Source organism: Heliangelus exortis, chromosome 14 (genome assembly GCF_036169615.1).
Source record: "Heliangelus exortis chromosome 14, bHelExo1.hap1, whole genome shotgun sequence".
Lineage (NCBI taxonomy): Eukaryota > Metazoa > Chordata > Aves > Apodiformes > Trochilidae > Heliangelus > Heliangelus exortis.
Window position 1 is genome coordinate 5009408 of NC_092435.1, and position 18935 is coordinate 5028342.

At 37.9% G+C, this 18935-nt stretch overlaps 1 protein-coding gene across 1 annotated transcript in view; it reads left to right on the top strand.

Annotated features, from left to right (window-relative positions):
* The window catches only part of STK26 (serine/threonine kinase 26), a 34190-nt gene that overhangs the window by 6284 nt on the left and 8971 nt on the right, over positions 1 to 18935 (top strand). The window contains exons 3-4 of the mRNA XM_071758288.1: positions 10907 to 11137; positions 17950 to 18006. Of these exons, the coding sequence (XP_071614389.1) occupies positions 10907 to 11137; positions 17950 to 18006 (288 nt within the window). The remainder of the gene's footprint in view (positions 1 to 10906; positions 11138 to 17949; positions 18007 to 18935) is intronic.

Genomic DNA, 18935 nt, shown 5'->3' on the forward strand with positions numbered 1-18935 from the left:
ACAGACACGTGAAGAGTTCAGGGATGGATTCTGGGGAGATGGGGTTGGGAATGAACAGTACACAGTTGAGATTCTTCTGTAACAATTTTCTGCCATGCTGTAGTTAGTGGCTACATGTATGTTGTCTTTGCAGAAATAAAGAGTTGGTGAGGTATCTCTTATGTCTCTTAGGAGCTGCTGTTTAAATCCTGCTATTTTGTTCCAACTTATAATAATTGAAAATCAAATTCCTTCCTAATACCACTTCACCAGTTTTTGTGCTATTTAAAGAACTGTCATTTGTTCTTTAACTTCTGGCAGTTCTAGAACAAGTCTGTTCTGCTTATTAAGTTGAGGACGCTCAACTGAGCACACTCCTTAGCTCTGAGGGAGAGACTTATATCTCATGGGAAGAAAGCCCATCTAGTGATACTCACTGAAATCCTTTTGGCCAGAGGGGTTGCTAGCCAAGTGAATCTGGCAAGAGAACTCAGAGAAGCTATTAATAAAGGGACAGATAAGGTAACAGTGGCTCATTGGTCTAATTTTTCTTTGTATCTTGTGCATGTGGTTTTGCAGACATAGGCTATACTGCTTAGGTCCATAGCCTGTGAAGAAGCATGGCTTCAGCTTAGATCTTTCTTTATGAAGAAAGGCTTGCAGAACTGTGTAGCTGACTTTTAGAAGTATGAAGCAAAGTTGGTTATGTTAGTATCTGTATTTGAATGGTCTTGATAGAGGCAGTGTATCTGGAAAAGCTGTGTGGTGGTGTCTGTTGTGGGTCTGCTTGGATTCTGTGTGCACTGATGAAGGAGAGCAAGGAGTGAGAAATGTTATCTGCAGGTTTCACACTCGAGCTGTGTGTGAAAGTGGGGGCCCATAGGCCCAGGGTGGCTTCATGAAGCATAAGTCAAGAATCATCTCTTCAGTCTTGAATAAATTGGATTTTTTTTTTTTTTTCTGTTTCATGCCTCCTTTCCCCCCCTGCCCTGCTCCCTGATCCTTTGTAGGCTTTCCTTTCAACTGGATACTGTTATATGTTCTGAATATTTGAATGTTAATTTAGGGGGATCAGAGTGTGTCTGTCCTTTGCTAGATATCAAGGTATATTTCAGTGTAGGCTTCTGTGTTGAAAGCTGAATAATAAAACACTGTACAGCTTGAAATGACCATGGGTGTTATAAAGTGTGTAAATGTAAAACACTGAATGAACAAAGATACAATTTCTATTGATGTAAATCAATTAAAATCTCATGGGGAATTATGAATGCAGCAAGATGAGCTTGCTGTTAATCTCTCACCTAGGAAGGTGTCATCTCGTAACTGGTCATAGCAAGAACATTTTTACATTCCTGCACAGCTTTGTTCTAGCCTAGTTGGCAAGAAGAATTTGATTTTTTTTTTCCAGGGTGTTTCTTTTCCTCCCCTCCTCCTTCACATTACCTTTTACGTAATGAGATGCTTTGCCATGCTATGAATGAGCCACAGAGTAATTGAAAAAGGAGTTTCCTGAAATGGGCAGGTTGGTTCTGGCAGGGTAGGTTTCTTGCTTCCTTTGTAGCTCATTTTGGAGTTGTATTTCTGGTTTTTCATTGGGTGCTTCTTGTAGCTCCAGGTCCAGTATGATTGATAGGATCGAGGGCCAGTATACAAGAGGAGAGTACAGTTTTAAGGCTTGTGGTCACCTACCCTTGGGGAGAGGACAGAAATCCAGGATTCTGGTAAACTAATATGTTTGCCTTCCTTCCTCAAAATGGGTCCTGTAAAAGCTGAAGGAATGGCATGATATCCTCTAACCTTGGAGTTCATTGCAGGCAGTGATAATACCTGCAGAAATTTCTGTGGTTAATGAACCTGTGGCTTGATCTTTATCCCACATTGTGTTTGGGACCCATCCTTTTTCAACCAGTGTTTTTCTGCCTTGTTTTAAAATAACTGGTGAATAACTAGTGAGTCTCTTCAGAAGAGGGATTTAACAAAGATACTAGTGTGTGTGAAATGTGAGGTCTTGCTACTTCTCTCTAGTATTTGAACTGGCAAGTTAAAAAGCTGGATTTTGTTACTTTTGTTCTATCTGGATTTCAATGCAAGTTTAATCTTATTTGCAGGAATAAAGTCTGTATCGTTTTTGCTGTGCAAGTTAGAACATGCTAAAATGGCTTCTGAGAGCAGTGAGGAGGCCTGTAACATCTAGGTAGCAGCTACCATTTAACTGTATATACCAAATCTTCAGTAGGAAAATGGTCCAAATGCTGTAATGATACAGTTTACTGCTGGCAGAGTTTTTCCTTGGTGTTTTTTTCAAATGGGTGTGGCAAAAATAAAAAAAAAAAGTTGTTTGTGTACTGATAAGGAGGCTGCTTGCTGAAAGGAAAGGCACGCTGGTAAAAGTAGGCTGTAGCCTATAAATGGTTATTTTTTTCATATTCCTGTTAGATGTGGTGTTTGTAATGTCTCTGCAGATCACATTTTCCAAAGCAGCTCATAAAATGGAGGTATCAAAACTGATCTTCAGCAATGAGAAGCTGCAGTGGACCTTTATTTTCTGACTTCTAATTCAGGTGTATAAGCAGTAAGGTCATTAAGGTGGGTTAATTACCCATTCAGCAGGCACTTGTCTGTAATTTTTGAAAGATCAGCTTGTTGAACTATTAATAAATACAGAACAATGTTTGAACTCTTAGATGTACCAGAACCTGTTGTTTTCTTGAATGCCCATCCATCCTAGCTAAGGAGTGTTCAGTCACTTATGTCTCTTCAAAATCATACTGAAGACCTAGCAAGATGCACCCCTCTCCTTCCTTAATTCTTCTGATTCTTTTGGTAGGCCGTGCTCCTAAGAGATGTGAACAGACTGTGCACAGTGGTTTGGGAAATATTCTTAAAGACAGGTGATTAAAAGGTATTCATGCACAGAATGGAACTTAAGTGGGACTACATTTGAAATGTGAGGATATTCAGTTTCCGAGTTCAGTGACATGAGAACTTTCTCCTTTTTGTGTTTTCTCAGTACAGAAAACTCTTCATAAATGATTGGTGTAATTTTTTTTCAATTGCCTGTATCAAAAACGTAATCTTTGGGAGATGTGTTGTTATTCTTGCTTCTTGCTTATTTTTGCTCTTTCCTAAGCCTCTTCATGATGTTACCAGAGTGAAAGGACAGCTAAGAATAGAGGAAGCGAGTTCAGTGGTTTCCATTTCCAGTATGATATACAATTGACAGCTTGCATCTGCCACAGTTCAGAGATGGTTTGAAGATGAAGGTGATTCTTTCCATAAAAATCTGAGAATGAGTGGGATGAATTTTAAAGTTTTGATAGCCATAAGAATTTTCAAGCAGCTCACCGTATGGCTGACTAGATGAAAACAAAGCCACATGGATTTTTTTTGCCTGCTTGTTTTTGCTTTTGCTTTATATTGAAGTTCTCCAGGTTCTCAGTAAAAATGGCAATAAATCTTGATCTTGTCAGATAAGGGAGATGTTTGATAAAGGATGTAACAAAGGTCAGATTCTATTTAAGGCCAGCAAAGTTCAGATCTAGCTTTTGCTACCTACCATGTAGGAAAGCCTAGCAATGTAAAAGTTTGATACTTGACAAAACCAAATTATGTTGTAGTTAAAATAATTTTATTTTTCGGTGTGTATCATACTATATCCTATCATTCCAGTAAATATAATGAAATGTATCTACTGTTGTTTTTATCTGAGTCTTGAACAGGACTGCAGCGTAGCATCAAAGTAAAGTTTCTGACAAGCAAGAGTGTGTGTACAAGATAGAGAAAAAAATTGCCTGCAGGTTTTACCCTTGTTATGAATATCTGCAGGTTCATTTTTTTCTGATTCTTTAAGTAATTATGGATCTGCACTTGTGCCTTCATTGGCTTTAAACCATTTACATATTTAGATATGTACACAAACATGTCTATGGCACTGTTTGTGTGAATAACTGATTGTAATAGGATTTTAAAATAAAACTGGCAGGGGGAGGTGGGGAGGAGCTGCAGAATGAAAATCTATCACATGTGGTGACTGTGTTGTTAACAAGTGAAATGTTTCTTATGCAGGTAAAATACTGAAATGCACATACTGTATGTGAATATACAGTACACTGTTACATAATAGAATATACATAATAGAATATCAATGTGTGTAAATACATATAATATCTGAAAGTACATGGAAAGAAATTCAGCTATGAAGAATACATCTATTAAGACATTGCTCTTAAGAAGTCACATAGTCCAGTATTGTTACCAATCTTAATCCATCCTAATTTTAATTTTGGGGAGCCTGAACTTTACTAGATAAAATAAATGTCTATGAATTAACTGATTACTTATGATTTCAATGTGTTCAGCTCCAATGCAGTATTTTGTAAGGGTCAGGTAAGTGCTGAGAATAGATTAAATGTCTTAACTTTTAATCTGCTTTATTGACTTTCATGAGTTTTTTACTCACTGTATTTCAGGTACTCATTCTTAAAACAATTAAAGGTATTTTGGAGATTTTGCAGCTAATAAATTAGTCCTCATAATTGCTATTTAGTTTTATTGCTAGCCATAATTTAGACAGTGCAGACAGTAGGATTTAAGAGAAAAGGTGCAGTGCAACAAAGTTGGCATACTTTCCTGATCTGGCATTTTAATGCTAATGTAACTGTGAGCCTGCACAACAGATGGGTGTTTTTTGTTGGTGGGTTGTTTCTGACTTGGTTTAAAGTTCTTTATCTCCTTTTCCTCAGCTTTTGTGTAAGACAGCTCTTTTCTTTATAGTTTACCTTTGGCTTCTTGCTGGCTATGAAGATCAGGTTTTTATTTTAATGAGCAATTGTTTTGAAATAATGTTCTTTTAAACACACAGGTAATTCTGGTGGCTTCCAAAGTTACCACCAGAACATGTTTCGGTGCCATAGTAGATACTTGAAAAACTTGCATAGTCACTCTTGCCAGCATTTCATAAAATCTTTTGAGGTAATTGTTGTATCTTTTTCTAATGTGTAATAATAATAATAATGTGTGAATAATGTCTCCCAATGTGGTGAGATACTCAGTAGTGTTGCTGCAATTTTAAGGGAACTTCTGTTTCAAATAAAGCCTGAGAAATGCCTGGAAGTCCAGGCAGTGTAACAGCATTTCTGGGTCAGATCTTAGAAATATTATTAAGACACCAAGATACATGTTATCACTTTGATAGACTACATAGAAGAAATCTCAAAAGACTCTGTTAAACTATTTGCTTTGGGAGACCTAGAGGATCTTGGTTTTGATTTTGTTAGATACAAGGCATTAGCTCAGTCTCTGTCCAAGATTCTTTGCAGGTTTTGTTTTTTCATCCATTTGTATGCAGTACTCTTTAATGAAATTAATTAATGGACCTTCTTACACTGCTGTTGCAGTAAGAGATATCCTGCTCTAAGGGTTTCTGAAGTATTCTGTCTAATAGATACTATTTCTTCTAATCCAAATTGCATACACCAGTGTAGGTCATTAGCTGTCTTTATAATCTTGGAAGTTATTCAGCGTGCTTTAACTTTGCTTCAAAAGAAGAACTTGAAATTTGGAGAACGTGTATGTGAAGGGGTCAGAGGTGGGGAGGTGAGTCAGCCAGTCAGGCTTGTGGGAGAATGCAGTCAGGACATTGCTGCATAGCTGTGTTTATTGGAATAAAAAGGAAATACTTATATAAGCCATACTGGCAGAATACTTGCTGCAGCTACTGCAGTTATGTTGGCAAAAGTTATACTGTTGTGTTTCTGATTTGGGGCTTCTGAGCAGGCAGCTGAAATCCCTTCCAAGGTGAATTATCCTGTGACTCTGTGTGTGTCTATACATATGTGTATAAACACATGCAGTGATGGCACATGCTGAGGAGGAGGGAGTTTACTGAACAGGAGTGCAGGCTGTGAAGTTGTTCTGGCTTGGTGAAATGGTGGAGTGCTGAGCTATGTAGAGGGCTTGTATTGTCATGCTGGTGCTGGTGCTGTTACTCATGCTGGGGAGGCTGAAGCTGGCATGTGAATGGGCCTGTGCTTGTCATACTTGTTGCTGTTTTTATCTGTGGAAACAGACTTAGGGTGGGGAAGAGCATAGATTCTCTTCCTGATCTGTTCACTTACAGGTGTTATCTTCGGAGAGGTGATGATGGAGTAAAAAAAATGTCTATTGTATTGTTACCATCTGCTGCTCAACAGACGTGACTGCCCATGGAAATGAGCATTTATTAAAAAAAAAAAAAGTATTTATGCAGGCAGCTTTTAAAACTTCTAAACTTTTTTTTCCATTCAGAGGAAAGTCTTTGGAAAACAGGGAAAAACCTTCGGCTGTTTTGCTTAGGACCGTTAATACTGTTAGAAGTCTATTTCTACAACATTAGAAGTTTAATTGGCAGCTGTGCTGCAAAAATTTATTGGCATGTATTGAAGGAGTGTATATTTGTATAAGATATATTTCCATTTTTTTCTGTATCAGGAGAAGGAGTATAGGCATTACTGCAGTATACAAATTTACTTTTGTCTTTTCAAGTTTTGGTAGTGTTTTTTTTTCTAGTTGTAGAAAAATATTCCTGTAAAATGATAACCTGAGAGATAAGGGAATTAAGAAAGGTAAAGGCTAATCTGTTTCAAAATGCAGTCTTTGTTTTAAGGCTGTATTGTAAGTTATGTAGTGTTCTAAGTTCGAAGCCTTTCCAAAGGACGTTGTCTCAATATTATCTGTAGTTGGTCAAAAGTATTTCTCCTTATCCTGGAGTTCCTTGTCAGCCTTGGTGAATAACAGAAGGTGTAAAGCTGACTTTGCTTGCTGTGAGAGGGTTTTCTCAGAATAGAAAGATGTCTTTTTCATCTATTAGTCCTGCACACTTGGCCCTCCTGTGATGCCCTTCTGTTCCACCTCTCCCTCTCAGGGATGTACGTGGAGTTCTGCAGTCCAACCATGCCCAGTCTCTCCCCATACTCCAGTACTCCAGTATTATGGCATTAGGAGTTGCTGGGTGTTAAAATAGCCTTTAGAGCTCTGATTCACCTGAAGCAGCTTGGGGGAGAGACTTTGGAGGCCTGGCTTTTCTGTTCATGACCTTTAAGTGGATTTAGAGGATTGAGTATGCATTTCCACTGAGGAGCCCAGAGGAATTTTCTGCTTAAGGTTTCTCTCAGAGCGAAATCCAAGTTGAGTTCATCAAACATTTGTGAAGGGTTGGATTAGCTGACTATATTTGTGATTAAATTGCTTTTCTTTTGTCTGTCTGAAGTGTTCAGTAGATTTAACCTCAAATCAGCAATAACTATTAGTTAGCATGAACAGTTCCTGCAATCCCAGGTTCCAAGTGTGTCTCAAAATGGAGCTGCTTTTTCTGAAGATGAGTATTTTACAGTTACTGGAAAGCTTTGCCAATCCTTTCTCTTAAATGTATTGCTTTCTGCAGGATGAGTATATGTCTGTATTTATTGTCAGTTGGGATCTATTAGATAATTCTTATTGCAGCTATTGTAGTTCAGGAACACAGTAGGTTGCTAGCTAAATGACAATTCTGCAGCTTTTCTAGCAGCAGGGGAAGGCTGGGAGGCAGTTGCTGCTGCTTTTCTAATAGTATTTTTTAGAAGCACATTTTGAGTCTTTAGGATGAAAAGGTGGCAAGGATTCATGCAGTGGTGTATGACAATATGGCTATTTTGGGCAGTTTTGTAGAATCATAGGATGTTAAAGATCATCTAGTTCCAACCTCCCTGCATGGGCAGGGACACCTCCTGCTAGATCAGGTTAATCCAAGCCTCATCCAACCTGGCCTGGAGCACTTCCAGGGATGGGGCCTCCACAGCCTCTCTGGAGCACCTGTTCCAGTGTGTCACCACCCTCAGAGTGAAGAGTTTCTTATAACTTGAATATGCCCTCTTCCACTTTAAAGCCCTTGCCCCTTGTCCTGTCACTGCATGCCCTTGTAAAAAGTCCTCTGGCTTTTTTGTTTGCCTCCTTCAGTTACTGGAAGGCTGCTACAAGATTGCCCCTGAGCCTCTTCTTCTCCAGGCTGAACAACCCAAACTCTCTCAGCCTGTCTTCACAGGAGAGGTGCTCCAGCCCTCTGATCATCTTTGTGGCCCTTCAGTGGACTCACTCACAGAAATCACAGAATATTAGGGGTTGGAAGGGACCTTAAAAGAGCCATTGAGTCCATCCCCCCTGCCAGAGCAGGGTCACCTACAGGAGGTCACGTAGGAATGCATCCAGGTGGGGTTTGAGTGCCTCCAGAGAAGGAGACTCCACAACCTGCCTGGGCAGCCTGTGCCAGTAACTCCAAGAGCTCTGTGTCCTTTCACTGGGGGCTCCAGAACTGGACACAGTTCTCTAGGTGGGGTTTCACAAGAGCAGAGCAGAGGGGGAGAATCACCTCCCTTGACCTCCTGGCCACACTTCTTTTGATGCAGCCCAAGGTGTAGTTGACTTTCTGGGCTGCAGGCACCCACTGTCAGCTGATGTTGAACTTCTTGTCAAACATCACCCCCAAGACCTTCTCCTCAGACCTGTTTTTGATCCAGTCTCCATCCAACCTGTATTTATGCTTGGGATTGCCCTGACCCAAGCGTGGGACTTTGCACTTGGCCTTATTAAACTTCACAGGGTTGGCATAGGCCCACCTCTGAAGCCTGTCCTGGTCCCTCTGGATGGCATCCCTTTCCTCCAGTGTGTCAACCTCACCACACAGTTTGGTGTCTTCAGCAAATGTGCTGAGGATGCCACTCAATTCCACTGTGCACATTGGTGACAGATGTTAACAGCAGTGGTGGCAGTGAGGAATGTCACTCCTCACTGTCTCCAGTTTAACGTGGAGCTGTTCACCACAACTCTTAAGTGGGACCATCCAGCCAGTTCCTTAGCCACTGAGTGCTCCATCCATCAAATCCATTTAGGTAACAACTCTTGTTTGAAGATGTACTGTTTTGGTTTTTGTCTAACTAAAAGCTTTATGAGTACCCAAGGCCTACAGTCTTCTTTGTTTTCCAGCATAATAATATTAATTGTCCCAGATTTCAGATCAAAATAGTACTCATCCTGTCTTTTTCCATTTGCTTTGGTTGTTTATTGTTTCATCTTTTAAGTCTTCCCCTGGATCTATCAACAGAAGAAAAATACAAAATATTTTGCTTAACTATGTGTCTGAAGGTGGCCCGTTTTTTGGTTGGTTTGGGGTTTTTTTGGTTGCTTTTTTCATTGTTGTGTTTGTTGCTTTTTTTAAAGGAGCAGAGTAGTACAAGCTCACTGTACTACTAGGAGGGATATACCTCCTTTTTTTTGCTTTAATGTGCTGCTCAGGAACAGCAGTGTGTCTTTTGTGTATTTGCAAAATGTGAAAATCTGACTCCACGGATCAGCAGCAATCTGCCATACTACTTCATGTTTTCTCTTGTGGTAGCACAGCTTGATATACATGAGCAGTGAACTGATTCTGCTGAAAATAAACCTGACAAATCATATAGTTAACTCTTAACTAAATCTGTTTCCTGATTCATCTTGCTGTATTGTGAAAGAAATTCTGGTTCTGGTAGGAGGGAAGAAGCGACAATAAAGGCCCAGGAAGGAAATGAGATTGTCCATTTTGGACCAGGTTAAAGCAGTAATCTGGTTTTTTTGCCCAGTAAAGATTTTCTCATCTGTTTGTAAATATATTTTCTGGAGTTTCATTTGAAACTTGAGTTTTTTGTTGAGTAGGGTAATCTGTACCAAAACCGTTGTTGCTTTTGTTGGCTCTGAGTTCTGGAGTGCAACGAAGATGTAAAGCAAAGCATCTCTTTTACATTTTCAAATGTTGCCATTGAATCAAGAGGGCTTTTTGAGGCAGATAAGTCATGAGCAAAGATTGACTGACAGCAGTAATATTCTTAATTCTCTTGTTCTGCATAGTTTGGGCTGTTCTGTTGATATGTCTGTCTATCCTCCTAAAAAACACCTTTCTGTGGACTTTCTTAACACAGTTTAAAGATTTGTATTCTTAAACTGTGGTGTAAGTGATCAGTCTCCTTCAAAAGTCACTGCTGTGTTTTTTGGATACATCAGGTTTTCTAAGCAGCCTGGTAGAATGTATTAACTTGAAGGGAAAACGAGGATTTGCTTCCTTTTTTTTTTTTTTTTTTTTTTTTTTGTGACTACTTGAATGGAGCTGAGAAATGTTAATCTTTGTATAATAATTAGTCAGCTGAACTTCAAGTGATGTATTAGCAGAAGCTCAGAGCCAGGTGTCTTCAGCACTGCTCTGTTGCCTGGTGCTCAGCTGCTCATTTTAAGGCATGTTTGGTGATCCCAGCCAGCTCTTACCAGCCCCCCCATTTCAGTGCTCTGCTCCAGCCTTCTTACTCCTGCTTCAAACACGTGTCAGTCCTTTTTTTCTGGCAGCACTTTTAGCTGCCCTGAAGACTTCTGATTTTACCAGATCTCAGAATCTGTTGGTGAGCACTGGAGAGTGCAGTCCTCTCACAACTGGCTCCTCATGGTATTATTTGATAGGATGCTTTATCTGCCCCAGGCTGTAGTCAGGTAGAAAGCTCAAGCCTCTTCAGCCTGGGCAATGGTGTTGTTGGTGCTTCTGTGCCAGTAATTGCATTCCCCAGCCTTCTGAATTACTGCACAGATAGGATTAATAGAAGAACAGCTCTATTCTTTTGTTTTGAAGTGTTATGTGGGGAAGTGAAATAAGGTTTGTACCTGATGCTCCCCCTGGTGAGGCTCATTTACCTTTGACATAATTGTATAATGTGTGTTCTGTAACTAATAGCTGAATTAGAGGTGAGTGCTCAGGAAATAAATTCATTTTATGCAAGCCTTCTAGTGATGATAAATCCTGGATGACGTGCTTCTTGGGAAGTTATGAGAGCTAATAACGTGTAAGTAAATGCAATAAACTTGTGTTTCCTCTTACCTTTTTTATTTTATTTTTTTCTAGAACCATAGAGCAGACCCAGAAGAACTATTCACAAAACTGGAACGCATTGGGAAAGGCTCCTTTGGTGAAGTCTTTAAAGGAATTGATAATCGGACACAGCAAGTGGTTGCTATAAAAATCATAGATCTTGAGGAAGCAGAAGATGAAATAGAAGATATACAGCAAGAGATAACTGTTTTAAGTCAGTGTGATAGTCCTTATGTAACAAAATACTACGGATCATATTTAAAGGTAATGTATAACATGGCTCAAAGATTTGCATGCACGCAGTTGTTTTGAATGCTGCTAGGAAAAAAATTTGAAGGAAGGGTTTTGAGGGAGAGTTACCATGCCAACTTGACCCTTCAGTAGTTGTTTGTTTTCTTTGAAAAGCTCTTCCCTTTGTTTTACTCCTTTTGCTGCTTGCTCTTTGAGACTGGAATTTGCAAAACTTAGTAAGAGTTGTTAGAGGATTCTTCTTACAACTGCTATTGCTTTGTTTTTTTTCCTCTCTCCACAATCCCTCGCACAATTTGTGGCACTTCTGGGAAGGAAAAAGTACTTTCCTAGCTGTAGAAACAAAAGCATTTCTCCATTATGGAAAGAAACAATACAGGATGTAGAGATGTGGTGGTAATTATGCAGCATGGTGGGCCTGAGACAAAGTAAAACTGACATCAGCAGTTATGCAACTGCTGTGTGAAATGTTATCTAAGGCATAATGTAAAAACAAACAAAAATGAAAACTTACAGAAACCCAAAATGTTGAATAAGACTTTTCAGCTTACAAAACTGTCCAGGTATAATCCCTTGAAATATTGCTTAAATGATCTGCAGCAAATACATGTTTTGGATGATTTTTTTTAAAACTAAAACCATTTAATAAAAACTTCAATTGTTAACCACGGTTAAAGCTATCTTAAAGATATAAGGGTTAGGTTGCTTACATTTGGCTTTTAAATTTTTGTTTGTTTTGTTGTTTTTTTAGGGTTCGGTGTTTTTTTGTGTTTCAGGTTTTTCTGTCTCTTCAAGGTTTAGTGGTTTTTTTGACACTGTTCTAAAGACATATCTCTGAGAAGTATTCCTGTGTCACACTTGTACTGTATCTTTCAGTGATACTATGAATTTAGGTTTTTTACAGAATTTATTTAGTAGTGTTCTTTGTAGATTTGACTTTTTTTCTCTTAAAATTGCCAAAGTATTTAATTTTTACAATTTTAATGCAAAGTGGGCCATTTAAATTTCTGTACTCCAAATACTAAATTCTCCTTCTGACCGAGGTAAGACAGTTATGCTGGTTTTGTTGTTTCCTTAATATTCTGTGGGTTTTTCGTGCTAAAGTGGAGATCAAGTTGTCACTGCCACTCTTTACTAGACTTAAGTCAGTGGGGTTTTTCTTTTAGTTTGCTGTTAAGTCACAGAGCTGTGAGATGTAATAGAATTTACTTGGCTACATCATATACATCATGGTGTATTAGAACAAGTGGATTCTTTAGATAATTTTGAATTTCTCTAGCAGTGTTCTCCTGGAGCAGTGCACAAATGGTACTGCAGTCCAGATATGATCAGTCTTTTTTACATTGCTTTTTTTTTGTCTGTCCTGAGCTCAGTTCTAAATATTATCCTCTTGGGTCTCCATTTATTTTTGTTGTAAAATTCTGTTGTAAAAGCCCAGTTGTTTGCTCTAAAGTACAGACAGGTCAAGGTGAATGCTTTTGCTTGGAACTGTTCTTGCTTTTTTATTAAATTTCAGAATTAAACAGCTATTTCAGCAGCTGTAAATGAAGGAAAAAACCCCTTGATTTGGTGGGGATTTGTGTTTTGGATTTTTTTTGTTGTTGGTTCGGTGTGTGTTTGTTTTTGTTTGGATTTTTTTGTTTGTTTTGGATTTTCTGTGGGGTGGTGGTTGGAAAAAGCTTTAGGTCATTAATTGAATAGGGAAAGAAAATAAGTTTTTATTATTACAGCAACAGAGGTACTGAAAGCAAAAAAGATACTGGAAATCTGCCTAAGTACCTATGCATCACAACTGTTTGGCCTTATTATGCAAGTCTTTCACTTTTTATGCCTTTTCTTAGTTATGCAAGTGTACTTAACTCTATCAATAGTACAAAACCATCAACTTCTGGTTAAGGTTTTTTACCTTTTCAAAATTCCTGGCAAATATAGGATCATGGTAATGCTGCAAGAGGAGTTCCCTCACCACTGTTTGGGTTCTTTCCATTTGTGTTCTAAATGCACAAGTTCTGAAAAGTTAATGCTGATTTCCTATTTACTTTTCACACTTCCAATATTTTTGGAGAATGAAAATCTGTGTGTAGCTTGGAGAAATGTGGAATTTTGTTTATCTTCCATGACTTTAAGAAGTTCCTTTAAAAAAAAACAAAACAAACAAAAAACAACAAACAAATCCAACCAAAAATACAGTTCACATGAACCTTTTTCATCCCAGACTCCTGCCTTGCTGTTTCCCAACTAAATGAATAACAGGATCCACAAATAAATTATTCCTTTTAGTTATGTAATTAAAATAAATAAGTAAAATTACTGTTTAAGTGCTATCTTGGCTCTAAATTTTTCCTAGGTTAGGTTTATCCTTGGCTACTAATACTAGATCTTTCAGTTTGAGATTGCATAGGGGTAAAAGTGTATGAACTTTGGTACATGTGCAAAGAATCTTTTATGCTGCCTTTTTTTTTTGGTAATTACGGGTATTTTGAGAGGTTTATCTGTCTACTTTTTTTTAACTTAATTGCTATAGCTTTTAGCATTTTATTATCTATTACATATGGCTGTCAACCTAAATATTTTAGCTGTGTAATACTTCAGTCAGGATTTAATTTCTCTCTCTATTGTAGACCTCTTGGAAACAATGTAATAGGCATAGTTGTGTACCAAATGATTTTATAAATAAAGGTTCAAGAATAAGGCTAAATTCTGAAAATTAAGACATCTTATTTCTTATATGGCAAAGTCCTAGACTGGAGATCAATAAGAGTTTTCTATGAATGTGTGTCCTACAAAGATCACATTACAGGTGGTCCCATAGGTTTGTTAGTAAAGACTTAGTTTTACATAAAAAGATCACTGAAAATATTACAAGAAATACCTTCTAAGGTAGTGGCTAAAAAGAGCACAAGCATGAAATAAATAGAAGGTATTTCAAAATGTAAGGTTTTTCTTTTTCCCTTTGCATCTTTTTTTATTATTATTATTTACAGGAAAGCAAAACAGTTGAATCAGTCTTCCCTCTTTCAGTTCAGGCTCATGGAATAGAAACAGTTTATTCAAAGACATGATACATGTAGCTTTCTCTTGAAGCTTTATGGGTAGCGTTGGAAACCTTTCTGAGTTTTGCTCTGTTTAAATCAGAGAGACTTACATTTTCCTGACTGCACCAAAGCAAACCTTCTGTCTACAATGTTTTATTGATATTTTTTGCTGTGTAATCTAGATGTGGTTTAAATCTTTAAATGCTTCAAAATTTGATAGTCTTTACTTTGAACCAACTGCAGCCGTGACCCTGTGTTGGCTTCAGGTTTTTTTGTGTGCTCCTCTGTTATTTTTTTAACAAATTTCAAGTAGCTCCCATTTATAAGATTGTTCTCATGATTTTGTAGTCGGTTTCAGTTTTTCCTCTGGTAAGATAGCATATTGATAATTAAAAGCTTCTAATGACTAAAACATGAAATAAGAGATGTTAGTTGTGTTTTCTGATTTCAGGCATTTCAGATGAGAGATTTTTTTGTGTGCAATATTCTGCAGCTTTGCAGTTACCTTGCACTTCAGGATGCAGAACCAGCCTTGTGGCTGACTGGGATGGAGTGGCCCAGTCTTGGGGAGCCTGAGGCTTTCCAGCTCCATGCAGGCTCTTCCAGATGCTCCTGCTGCTTGAAGGGGGAAGGGAAGAGTGTCTTTATTTCAATTACCTGACTTACTAATTTGTAACTTAGTCAGCTCAGCTGATGCCCTGTAAGATGCTCATGTTCTGCAGCCTAGCTGCTCATTAGCTACAGCAGGTACATCTGACTTGTAAATGTGATTTTAAAAATATGAGCAGTTCCTTTGTATGTTTTTGTCTAGCAGTGCAATATTATTTGTCTGTTTTCAGATATTTTAATCCTTAGAAACCTTATAATTGGTACAATATGGCAAGGTCTGCTTCCTTGAGGTTCTTGAGATAAAGCTGTTATTGTAACAGAAAAAAGGTGCAAGAACCCCTTGCCTTTGTAATTTGGGGTGCCTGTTTATCTTGAACTTTGGAGTTTGAATGGGAATTTCCCATTGAATTAATCTTAGAGCTTAGGCACTAGGATTTTTTTTCTTAAATTTTTATTTGATATCTGGCAAGATAAGTAGTTTCTCAACATACTGGCAGGTGGTGTACAAGCATATATAGTGTGAAGGAACCATAATAAATGCATTTGTGTACAGTAGTAAAATCTTTTATCTTTCTATTGTGTCTTTCACAAATACACGGAAATTTTTAAGTGCAAGATAACTGAAATCTTGATGTACAAGTCTGTAGATATTCATATTTCTGGTAGGTCAGGATCTACATTTGTCTCTTCATCCCATATTGCACTTTGATTGCAATTAACATCATCTCAATAAATAAAATATCAGTTGTGGAGGGTACCCTTGGAAGTGATGGTGCAGCACAGCAGTGTGGTTACATTGGAGAGCTAAAATGAGTGTTTTCTGCAAGCCTAATGGCTTGTCAAAATGTATAATCTTTTTCCTGTCTGAACTGATAAAGTAATAAAAGGTATTACAAGTTACCCTACTTCTGGGATGATTTGGTTACACAGATTTGTGAAGCTTGATAAAATACTGTACTTCCCATCTGATCCCACAGAGATAGATCTTCTCTTGATGACTGAAATGTCATGATTATTTTCTCTATTTGTTCCATCTATCTAGCCAAGGGGTTTAAGCATCTGCCCTTGTAACTGTTACAGCCACCTGGGCTTGCTTTCTTTTGCAATTAGAGCAAGCCTTGAAGTTATTATCAATTTTTCAGATTTGATTATGGAAAATTGCTCTAGCAGCATCCAGAGTCTTCCATTAGAATTCTACAGCATTTTGTGCAGCAAAGCTTTGAGGCACTCTGAAGATACTGTTTGTTCTACATTGTCTATTTTTACTTGATTGACCTAAAATAGCTAGGAAAAAGGTTGTTCATGCCTGGCTAGAAAATATCCACCCCTGGTTACAGTGGATAGCAGCAATTTCTTTCAGACATTATTTCAGAAACACAGTACTTACTCATTTTCACCCTATACTGTTTTCAAGTAATAGTCAAATCCTCCAAACATGTCTGGTAACCACAATGTTTGCCTTAAGCTGAAGTTCCTTGCAGGTCCTCTCAGCTGACAAAGTTGGGCTTTATAAAAGCTGCTAAAATTAGCCAGCCCTTCCCTGCTGATCTCATAATGTTGGAATAGATTCTCATAAATGGTGTGGTTTTTAAATTCAGTGTCCATCTAATAGAGCACACTTTGTTAAAATAATTCAGTGTGGCAGTTGCAGTAACTGCACCTTTATTTGTTGAATTTTCTTTAGATGTCTGTCACTAGTCAGGCATGAGGGTGGGAAAGCGTAAAATGTAGAATGGAAGAGGCTTTAAAAAGTACTTTTACCATAAGTTTGTGCTCTATTACAGGGGACTAGCACTAGTAAGTATTTGCTGGAGACTTAAAAAGCATGTGTGGGACTTCACCAGGTCTGGTTCAGTTGAGTATTTCTAATAATAAGTTATTATTTTAAATAAATGTTTTTATTTACAGAATTTCTTAGAGTAGTACTCCACAGATTAATATTTGGATTTCTTCTGAATTGTGAGGGCACTCTGGCAAGCTCATCACAGAAAATCCCATTTTTGGAACCTACAGCCTGTAGATCTGATACCAGATATTTTTTTGTTCTGTTTATATGAAACAGCCACTTTTTCTAGCTGCATGCTAAGGCTAAAGTCAGCATCTAGAAATTGGATTAGAAGGATTAGTCAGTGGTAGTATTCTGGTAGTTGGGACATCTCCATGAAAACGTTGAAATTCATGAACTCCCAGGGATTGAGATGCAAATGGCAAATGGTGAAGGAATTCATGCATGCTGCAATGTTACTTGAAATAATTTTTTAAAAAACAAAAAATTCCTCAAATAGGTTCCTTAAGTCATGCTTTTTCTTGAATTGTATTGCTTATATCTTTGGCCTTTTAATTGCAAATTTCAAACCTCTGACAGGAAGACTTTGGAAACCTGAATGTCTTTGTAGGGCTCCAGGTCCAGCAGTGCAGTTCCTTCTGGCTGGTGGTTGTGGAGCTGCTTCATGTCCCTGCTGTAGCAGGCAGGTTTTGTGGTAGGATGCAAGTCCTTAGGTACAGAGATATCCAAGGGCTGACAGTTTTCACTTTTTGCTGGATTTGGCAACTTAAGTTGGACCTTGAGGATATGTTAGATACACACTGTCACAGTTAACATGTAAGGTGAAGAGGCACCTACCAGCTGCCCCCATTAGGCTTTAAATTTCTGTTGGTTTTAAAGCAGATTCATGCTCACTCTCTTGCTCAAAAGTGATTCTAAATTCTGGGTATTTTCCTGATGAGAGGTGTGGTGATGTTACAACAAAGTTTCCTCTTAAAATTATAATGCTTCCATATTACAAATGGCTGGAATTAGTAAATGTAAGGCAAAGACAGACTTTTGTAAGAACTACAGTCTTACATTAGAACACTCAGTTTAAACTTAAACAACTACCAAATAGCTTTTTTTGAAGTTCAATCCCTTTAGGTAGAATCATTTTAGATACCAGTTGGCAAAAAATGTGGTGGTGGGATTTTTTTGTCTTTTTTTTTAGATACAGAAGTCAAATTTCAATTGTTTGGACATCCTTCACAGGACCAGTGTGTTCTTTCTATGAAAAGTAATTGCATGTCACTCTGTGATTAATGGGACTCTGCATTTGCATTTTCCTAACAGTGTGCTAGTAGTCTGTTGAAATGTAGTTTTGTGATTTTTAATGGCAGCTATGGACTTCTGACAGCTCATGCTTCCTTTCACAGGGCACAAAACTATGGATAATAATGGAATACTTGGGTGGAGGGTCAGCTCTGGATCTTGTAAGTTTATGATTTTTTTATTTTTTTTAATTTTTATTTTATTTTTTTTTTGCATTATAATGGGCCTTATTTCATTGTACTTTCGTATCTGTATTAAATCTAGTCCCTGGAGGCACCTGGTACCACATCACTGCTACAGTGTAAAGCTCCAAATAGTGTGAATTTGAATTCTAGTTTTGTTACATTGATGTTGATTTTAATTTTTTTGTTTGATTGCGGGGGGGGGGGGGGGTTGTGGGGTTTTTTGTTTGCTTTTTCTGCTTGTCTATAAGCATTAGGAAGCATTTTTTTCTCAATCAAATGCAAGGCAATTTTTTTTTTTTTTTTGTATGAGAAGTACTGTCCTTACCATATATGGTGGGGTTTTGGGTCATCTGTCTATCCCCTGCCCCTTCCTCCCAGCAAAATATTCCTTAAAGTTGAATAAAAAAATGTTTCCTTTGGGATCTGGTCTCAGGAATGAATGAAGCCTGTGTCCACAGAAAACCCACTGGTTACACAGTATTTGATTTTCCAGTTTCAGGTATTTTCAGTTAAATATGGAGTGCCTTTCACTTAGGATAGTGCAGCATTCATGAAGGGATGTTAGCTGGGAGAGTACAAGAGCAGAGTCTGCTGCACATGGTTGTGGTTTCCCTGTACTTTCAGTACAGCTCTGCCTCATCTGTAAAGCTGAGTGACCCACCCTTTCCTGTAAGATAATGTAACTCAGTCTTTGTGTAATTCTGAAGGAAATATCATGTCTTCAGTATTACAGAATGGTGTTAATTATATATTTGCTAACAGTGGTCCACTCTGCAAGGGCCTAACTTTACAATCTATTTAAACTACTTTATGAAATTAGATCACATCAGCTCAGTTCCAGGAATGCAAAAGCAGGATAATTATGTGTAGCATGGAGTAGTTTGTAGCTCTGGAACTTAATCTTT